The sequence below is a fragment of the Euprymna scolopes genome, chromosome 6 (assembly GCF_053919585.1).
Source record: "Euprymna scolopes isolate OS-2025 chromosome 6, ASM5391958v1, whole genome shotgun sequence".
NCBI lineage: Eukaryota > Metazoa > Mollusca > Cephalopoda > Sepiida > Sepiolidae > Euprymna > Euprymna scolopes.
In genome coordinates this window covers 95,631,737-95,641,627 of record NC_136487.1, presented here as the reverse complement: position 1 = coordinate 95,641,627, position 9,891 = coordinate 95,631,737, and the positions used below count along the sequence as shown (strand labels likewise).

The following is a 9,891-nucleotide window of genomic DNA, read 5'->3' as shown; positions in this document are numbered from 1 at the left end:
CAGCTGTAAAACTTGCGGAGAACGCTTTGTTTTACGGTTGTTTTAAAAATGAACGGAAATTAAAATTTTGTTCCATTTTAATCTTTTTTTTATTGCGCCTCAAAAATAGAAAGTAATAAAAATAATGTTAAAAAATCGATAAAACGACCATCGATATGTGCACAAGTTGCAAATATAAGAATTTTTATACAATAATAAAATTTGTAGAACGAGTTAGTTAAGAGGTTGCTCATTGAACATGGAGTATTGCCTAAAACGGTCATATGTCCGAAGTGTCACCTTCCGAAAGCCATCCTAAACATGGGGAGATTGGGAGTGTCTATTCCGAAAGCCATTCTTTACATGAGGAGGTTAGGGTGTCTATTCCGAAAGCCATTTTTAACGTTGTAAGCATATCCGAAAACCTATAAAGGTCGACGTTTCCTACGTGGGTTAAATAAGACTTATATGAAATAAAAAAAATTAAAAAAAAATGAATTATTTCGTTTAAAAATTAAATTATTTCGTTTAAAAGTTGCGAAGGAACGCTATGTTTGATGGTTGTTTTAAAAATTTAACGAAATTTAAATTTCTGTTTCATAAAAAAAAGGCAACGTAAAACAGCGTTCTCAACAATTCAATTCAGTTCCTGCAAAATAACATTCTAGATTGAGGTAACAAACATAAAATCGTCTCAGTCTAAACATAATTCTTTGGCGGGCAAGAACAGAAATGACAAAATACAGTACGAACTTCTATAATTCAAATGTTTCTATTTTTAAATATTCTGAAAAAATCTTAGTGCTGATTGGCCCAGTAATCTAGATAATTTGCATACGATCAACTTGCCTGTATACGTAATGCGTCTCAAGTTGAGTTAAGTATTTAAAGACCTGCAACTTGAAGTAGCAATCATTGCCTGCGGGTAAGTCGGCTCCTATTTCTACCACCTTTTTTAAATTGTATTATTATTATTACTACTACTACGCTTTTTTATAGAAACTTTGTTTTTACTTCCATAACCCATCATTCTGAAACATGTTTTTTTATCAGCGGAGGATAAGCAAAATACGAGCGAAATATCCAGATTTTCCAAGATCTTTGTAGCCTGAGCTTCCAACTAAATTTCTACCGCTACAGGAAAAATTTAAAATTCTAACGCAAAAGCATTCCTCAAATCCAGTTTGAACGCTTCAAAGTTTCAGAAATTTTATAAAAACATTTACAATTGGAAGTCTAACCTAAATATCTATTTAATATGAATATTTACGTTGAGAGCATTTTACAGACCTTTCTTTTCGTCATAATGAGCTGATTTTCAGTGATGTCGAAAGTATCGATTCCTTCAAATTCGTAGAAACGGTGATTGTATTTTTAATAGAAACGTCGGTACATATGCGTAACTTGTCGTTATTTTTTAATTCGACTTACAATTTCTATAAGAGACAAAGCCGAATTCAAGTCCTCGATCGTCAGTTCTGAATTTATTATATCTTTTCTGGTATTTTCGACCACCATGGCTAGTAAATGAATATTTTGGTACTTATATTGAATCGCGTACTCAGGGAGTTCTTTATTATTGACAAAGAAACTTGTTTAATCATTCGTATACTTTACTGTCGTCTGCCTTTTTACATTACTTTCAAATTTCATATCGTCTGTCTTAATATGGCAAACAATTGCGCAATTTTATTCGTATCGTTTCTCTTCAGACTGAAATCTCCGTCAATGACTCAATAAGTTTTGAAGTCTACTAAATCTTGTGAATTTGTGAGATTTTGTGCCTAAGTACCTGCCTAATGTATATTTTGATGCGCATACGTCAATATTGATTCTGACATTACACCCTCTAAAATGCTTTCAATAAAAAAATCATCTAAAAAAATCTATCTCGTATAGAACTCCCTCCTTTTGGAGACTAGTAAATAAGATTGATAATTTGTTTCCAAATTTGGATGGTGATTTCATATTTTTAAAGAGATTATCAACTCTGAAGGAAACCATAAAATCTTACGGAAGTTTATTCCTCTTTGGCTTGACATTAGAAATGCAGATTTTCTGTAAACTTTCTATGTTTACTGTCTTAATGTATATAAACAATTTTATAGCATCGTGATCCGAAATTATATTGTACATGCAATAATATAACGCATGATTAAATGTTGAAATCTAATCAATGCAATATTCGCATAATATGCTATCGATAATCTCCAATTATAAGGATTATTTTTTTAATTTAACCATATTTTCAACGCCAGCTTGTACTGGAACGACATGTAGAAACACTCGTTACAGCAAGCCAACTGACTTCAAAAACAAAGGAACTCTGAAGATATAGTAATTTTAGTATCAACAGGTATATTTATTTAAGAAGAAAGTAAAAAATGAAAAGAAGAGAGAGAAAAACAAACGATTAGAAAACGCGTGGAAGAAGAAAAATAATGTCACAATTCCGACGAAGATAAAATGTCAACAAATTCGAAAATAGGGCCAGATAAATGTTCTTAACATGAAATAGTCCTAAATGTTTTAATATAAATTTGACATACCGTTTGTTTCTGCCGACGCAACGAGATTACATCACATTTTAATACCTCGATTCCACGCGGTCACTAAAGGGTTACCGTTTACTTGTCCGGTGTCCAACTAAATATTACCTTTCTAGGAGAAAAAATAAAAGGGAGATAACTCTGTGGCGCAAAAGGGCATCATTCTGGGTCGTTTTTCTTTTCTACCCAGCAAGATGTCTGAAGGAGGAGAGATATTGTTTCCGCCACTTCTTCCAAAAGATTTGTGCCAAATGCTGGGCACGTTTCTATTGGTGTTTGAAGGTGTTTTCTCTTGTGAATTCACCTGTGGGAACAGTAGGTGGGTTCAGCTTCTGGGTGAGGAGCATGGCTGGGGTTAGCAAGGAAGTCTCATCTGGGTCTGTTGATATCGGAACAAGTGGTCTGGCATTTATGATAGAAGTCACCTCTGCCATTAAGGTGGTGAGTGCTTCGTGTGTTAATTTCCTATGCCCTTCTTGTAGGAAAATAGAGTCTAAAATTCGTTTGGCCATACCTATCATCCTTTCCCAGGTGCCACCCATGCGTGGGGCGTGTGGGGGAATGAAAGTCCAAATACAGCCTTGTTCGGCTAAATATTTGTTGATGGGAGTCGTCATATTTGAGGCAATATTCAATTCCTTGCACGCGCTGACAAGATTAGTGCCACGGTCGGAGCGTATGTGTTTGACCGGGCCGCGAATAGAAAAGAAGCGTCTAAGGGCATTGATAAAGCTGGAAGTGTCAAGAGATTCAATAACTTCAATGTGTATGGCTCTCGTGGCCATGCAGGTGAATATGGCTGCCCATAATTTGCTGGACCAGGAACCGAATATGTTTAGGCCAATATTGGTGAATGGAGGTTCAGTAGACAGGCGATCGATGGGAAGGTCGGCCATCTGTTGAGTTTGCGTGGGGTTGCAAAGTTTCCTGCAAATGACGCAATGGTGGATGATCATGCTTACGCGTCTTTTACCTCCGATTATCCAGTATCCTGCAGTGCGGATAGCTCCTTCAGTGAAAAGGCGTCCTTGGTGTCGGACTTCCTCATGGTGATGTCTTATTAGTAGGGTGGCTAGGTGATGTTTGCCTGGAATGATTATGGGGTGCTTTTCATTGTCTTCAAGCTTGGCACTTTTAATCCGACCGCCAACTCGTAAGAGGCCATCTTCGTCGATAAATGGGTCTAAAGTTTTGAGCACACTGTTTTTATGGATCTCTGTATTATTTTTGATGCTTGAGATTTCTTGGATGTATGTTTCTTCCTGTACTGCTCGTATGATGGCATTCTTTGATCGGGTGAGTTCTGTGATGGTGCGTGTCTGTTCGCAGAAATGCTATCCTTTGTGACCACATGTCGATGCAGAACCAGTTTTTTGATAAGTGAGACTGATGTGGATCAGACATGATATGGCACGGTTAAGCGATCTCCAAGTTGAGAATCTGGTGAAACGGTAAGTGCTAAATTGGACATTTGAAGACGATGTACTTAGAGTAGACACCTCAGGGCGAATCTCGCTATCCAGGGAAGGTTCTACTAGATCGAAGTTTGTTTTTGCACAGCATTCCAAAATGGGTTCTAGGAGGAAGGTAGCCAGGTTGTACTTGAGAGGTGGTCGGCAGGTACTGATCTGGTCGTGCAGTCGGCAGGGTTTAGATCTGTTTGTACGTATTGCCATTGAGTAGGAATGGAAGATTTTCGGATTCGCGATACTCTATTACTTACATAGACGTAATAACGCCTAGTTTCATTATAGATATAGCCGAAAACCACTTGACTGTCAGTGTAAAATGTGGTGCCATCTATCCTTAGGTCGATTTCTGAAGTAACCAGTTCAGCTAGTTCGATTGCCAAAACAGCGGCGCAAAGTTTCAGCCTAGGAATCGAATGTTCGGTCTGTTGTAGCAGAATTAGCAGTAACCAAAATGAGAAATAGAGAGCTTACCTCGGATACGTCTGTTTTGGACTGAGCGAAAGAGAGAGTTCCAAGATGGCGTCCATGGGCTTTTATTAGCGTTTACCCAATGTAATTATCGTTGAATCACGTCTGCTCTCGAGCGATTATGCAAATATGTCGTTCCCGGCCGCTATAAAGGCAGGACACTGGAAAGGAGAGGGCGCGTTCTGCAGATTGTGTGTAAGTGATTCTGGCGAGTAGATTGTGCTTGTTACGACCCACGTGTCTGCGAGAGGCGAGTTTTTGTTTCGTCTGTTTTTAGTTGTATTTTTTTGTTGTTTGTTTTGCCTACTACATTTTTGTTTCAAGCTATTTCGGCCCAACTATAGCAAAGGTGCAGATAAGAAGTGATATTATCAAACCGTTCTCTGGCGAAGAATGTCGAGAGCAAGAATTTTGACGACGACTGGGGAACGCAATCAGGACGTGGTTGCGGCCACACACTCACCCAACAACCACAGGGCCCAGAATATTCCTGTTAGTGCGACCTGTTTCAAGTGCAATACGAAAGGCCACTTTGCAAAGGACTGTCGAAAACGTGGAACACGGTGTTACCGTTGCGGTGAGAGTGGACACTGGGCTCGGAATTGCTTGGGAAACGAGCACGGGTAGGACGCATAAGCGCCAGTCTCCTATCCAACCAAGATGCGAGCACGACACTCCCGGTGATAAGCATCCATGTTGACGGGACGCGATGTTTGGCGCTTATTGATACAGGATGCTCTAGGACTATTTTACATGCAGACCGGTGTCGGTCTTGGAGAAAAACGAACGTAGATGTCAAAACGATTAGTGGAATGTCCCATGCGTGCTGCGGTGTTGGAGCGGTTTCTGTGTCCACTGATGAAGGTGTGTCTGCCAGAATCAATGTGTTGGTGGTGAATGGCATAGTGGAGCGATGTCACCGTACAGTGAAACGATAGCGGCTATAATGCGCTGTCCCATACAGGAAGCTGTCTACTGGTATAGCATCACACCAAGAGACGACACATCTCCCTTCACTGCGCCTGCCAACAGGATTTATCGATACGAAGTTCGAGTAAAGGAGATCAATCTCGCAACTGAGTCCGCAGATCCCAAGGACAGCTCTTACCAGGTTGGAGATTGCGAGTGAGTCAAAACACCGCAAAATCGATGTACCACGAGGTTCGGCAAGGGTGAGGTGACCAAGGTAATCAGCCCTCAATCGATTTTGGTGGATGGTGTGCCTCGCCACGTGAAAGATCTGCGCCCTCGCCATTATGTTGTTACATCGGAGGAAGAGGTAGACGGTACAATGTCTTCTGAATGAGCAGAGAGTATAATGCAGGACGATGGAGAGCCATATAATGCACATACTGAAGAAGTGGAAGAGGGACCACTCGTCTTGCCTTTACGAACGAGTACCCGACAAAGATGGATACTGTCCCCCTGTCCCTACCCTGATTGTGAAACACCGCCTACTGAACAGGCTGGCGGCAATAACAGTGGTAATGAGGAAGATGACAAGGAGGAAGTGCTGCCTCCGGTTCTTCGAAGAAGTACCCGACAAAGACGACTGCCCTCCTGCCCCGTTTGTGATCATGAGATCAGGGGGGAGTGTAGCAGAATTAGCAGTAACCAAAATGAGAAATCGCATCTCTGGTTTTCTCTGCAGTGTGCGTCTAAGAGGTGTCAGCCTGTTAACTGCCTGAGCTTTGTTATCCGGGAGGCGTCTGAGTGATTTGAATGGCAATGGAGCTTTTCTTACACCTTGTTTCATAATTTCGGTGAAGTTAATGTCTTTGATCGAAGGCGCTGGACGGTTATCCTTTTTCGTGGAAGAAAAAAAATAATGTCACAATTCCGACGAAGATAAAATGTCAACAAATTCGAAAATAGGGCCAGATAAATGTTCTTAACATGAAATAGTCCTAAATGATTTAATATAAGTTTGACATACCATTTGTTTCTGCCGACGCAACGAGATTACATCACATTTGAATACCTTGATTCCATGCAGTCACTAAAGCGCAGTCACTAAAGGGTTACCGTTTACTTGTCCGGTGTCCAACTAAATATTACCTTTCTAGGAGAAAAGATCAAAGGGAGATAACTCTGGGGTGCAAAAAGGGATCACTCTGGGTCGTTTTTCTTTTCTACCCAGCAAGACGTAAGGGGCTTAACTCTTAAGTCACAATTATCTTTTATTTTATCAAAACTGTTAAATGGGAACAGAACACAGCTGTTTTGTATGCTTAGAAAACCACCGCTAAGGAATTTATTTTCAGGAATCTTGGGGGTTTATCTGCATCTTTCTTGACTTCCTGATATTAATTTAGCATGGTATATAAATGGAATATTTTCGAATATTCCAATGCTACAGGAAACTTGAATAGAAACAATACATTGAGGACATTGCCAAATATGTTGCAAATAAATTCAGCTCCCTGTATCATGCTAGAAAATTACTTGCACCAGAGTCCTTTCTTTACAAGGCCACAATTCGCCCGTGCATGGAGTATTGTTGTCAAATCTGGGTTGGTGCATCTACAAGTCCTCCACTCTAAGATAAAGTTAAAGAAAATGTGTCAAATATTATGTCTCTCACTTTGCCTCGCACCATCGGCTAAGCTAACCCTTATACAATCATAACAATATTGCATCCCTGTGCCTGTTTTACGAGTACGTCAATGCAATATGCTCTGAACTCCTTGCATTTGTACTCCCTCGAGGTACATGCTCCGTCTAGCAGCAAAATCTTTCCCTTTGATTATTGAGATCCCTAGATGCTGGAAAGCCTTTTATTCTGATAGCTTCTTTCCTTGAAATGCTAGACTGAATTTCCCTCTCCGCTTCCCTGACTGTACTACCCTGTAGAAGTTTCTATGTAATGTGAATAGACATCTTTCTGCTCAGTCCCCACACTCCTGCTGTTAAACCCGAACTTAATTAGTAGCTCCTTACGTTCAACGTGTCAATATTCATTGTTTGAGCTTAAAAATAGTAAGAAATACATCTGTGATAAATTCAAGTTTGAATATATTGATATCCTACAGAAGTCTGTCATCGATGATTGTCCTATACCATATAAAAAACATTGATTGTATGAGTTATTTTAGCATCTGATTATGACTCCTAACATTTAATTCAATTATCCTACATATAAACTTAATTCTAATTATTCATATATAGTTATAACCGTTTTTACTGTTGATCTGAATCTCCTGACTGGTAGTAATTGTCACTTTCTATACTGATGATTGCGTAAATATGAAACACTAGTGTCTGTAGGTATAAAAATAATTGCTAATATTTATTTTAAAAGTAATATCATTATATATGTGTGTGCGTGTGTGTGTTGACTTCTCACAATTTTGTTCATCTTCTACTCCCACATCTCTCTCTGACTCTTAACAGCCATTGGTAGTATTTATCTCTAACAGTATAGATACATATGTTAGTTAACTCGTTAATTTCTTTATCAAGAAATAGAACTAACGACAAAATAATATAAGATTCGTTTAATTTCACCTTCATACAAAAATAAAATCATACAAGAAAAAACGCAGCCACCACATATAAATGCAATATGATCAGACTACTATGTCATATATGATGTAGGTTCTGTGCATATTACCAGTAGCTTTTATTTATTATAATAAATTTCTATAATAATTCCTACAAGTCAAAACAAGTCACACACACACACACACACACACACACACACGTGTGTGTGTGTGTGAAGGAGAGAGAGATTAATTATTTGCTTGAAACATACGATGTTTGTGTATACCAATCGTAATGGATTAAAAGATCTTTCTCATTAACAAAGTTTTTTTTTATAATGAAAAATATTTTTTATATAAATTTTGAAAAAGTCCAAGCTCAATGAATTCAGTTTTCTTGGGTTCTAGAGCATATATAGGGTAGTATAATAATTCTCAAAGTTCCAAATATCAAGTTTAATCAATTGGTCATTTATTACTTTTCAAAGGGTGTCCATTACAATAGTGTTTCGTACTGCGATTAACAAGTTTGCAAAATTAGGTTATTGCTGCATATTTAGTCACGTACTCATCAGATGTTTACTTCAAAAAATTACACAAACACCATTTTAGAAAACTTACATGGTTCTTGCAATCGCCACACTTTGCCGTTCCGTCTCACTTATAATTTTTTTAAGGTAAACATCTGGTGAGTAGGTGACTAAATATGCAGCAATGACATAATTTTGCAGACTTGATAGTCGCAATACGAAAACAATATTTTCCGTGCAGTCCAATGAAGACTAATTTTCCAGCATGGTAAGGGGAACCCACATTGACATTGTATATAAATTAATATTACAATATGGTAGAAAAAATACTCTAAATCGAATGAGAACATCCTTGAGAACATTACGTGTGTTAAGTCATTTGCAGAGAGCACACCCTACAAGGTGATTCGGTCACATAACAATCAGCAGCCTCTAACGCATAATAATTTCGACCAAACTATTGGAAGACTGTTTGTTTCCAGATTGTTAAGTATTTGCAGGTAAGATAAAGAGCTTACAGACATAGACAAAGATAGACATCCTATCCTGCCTCCGTCGCTCAGACGTAAAATGAAGATACCTTCACTTGGAGTATATTGATAGGGGAAGTTGGAGTAAGTTGGGCAGTGGGGTAATAATGGCACCCTGTTGAAAATGATATCAGCTATGATTTTCATGAGTCGATGTTGCTTGTGGAAAACTCTTATTTGCCCTTGTTTAATTGCCCTAAAAGATTTTAATGAATGTTCACCATGGTCAAAATAAATGGAAAAATCCAATTTTGCACATAAAAGTAAATATTTCCATGTGAACAAATTTTTTCCCGCTAGTCACCAGATTTAGGCATTCTTTTGTTGCTCTGTCCATCACGTGCTAGATATGATTGTTTGAATTTTGTTTGAATTACCCTGCCCTTTGAAGATTTCCCTGATAATGATTGTTTTTCTCTTATGCAGCTACAAGCAAAAAGCAATTTCCCTGACAATTACCACGCAATTACAAGTGCCAAGAATGACACTTACAAGAGATTCTATGAAATATCAGGAAGGCAATTACAAACGCAAGACAGACTGTGGAAAGACTTCAGAAGATGTGATGAGGCGATCATGTCATGAGGTCATGGAGGGAGGAAAAGTTTCCACAGTGGCAAAACAATTTGCTGTGCCAAGAATGACACTTAAAAGATATTCTATGAAATATCAGGAAGGCATCAATGTTGATTACATACTACGATGCATTAAAAAAGAACAAGATGTTTTTCTTTCTCATGAAATGGAAGAAGATCTGTGCATATCAAGTTATTGGCAAATATGTTTCATAGCTTAAGTGTCACTAAGTTTTAGTAATCGCAATCAGCTTTTTATCCGAAAGCCTTAAGTTACATCATATGCACGTGTATCTGCCTTTAACA

At 38.4% G+C, this 9,891-nt stretch overlaps 1 protein-coding gene across 1 annotated transcript; it reads right to left on the bottom strand.

Moving 5' to 3' along the window:
- Positions 1–2,794: 2,794 nt before the first annotated feature.
- Positions 2,795–7,067, bottom strand: LOC145278207 (uncharacterized). The gene is made up of 2 exons (XM_080130494.1): positions 7,053–7,067; positions 2,795–3,847 (listed from the first exon to the last, which is right to left on the bottom strand). Exons 1-2 carry the CDS (start codon positions 7,065–7,067, stop codon positions 2,795–2,797), a joined length of 1,068 nt encoding a protein of 355 aa, XP_079986620.1.
- Positions 7,068–9,891: the final 2,824 nt, after the last annotated feature.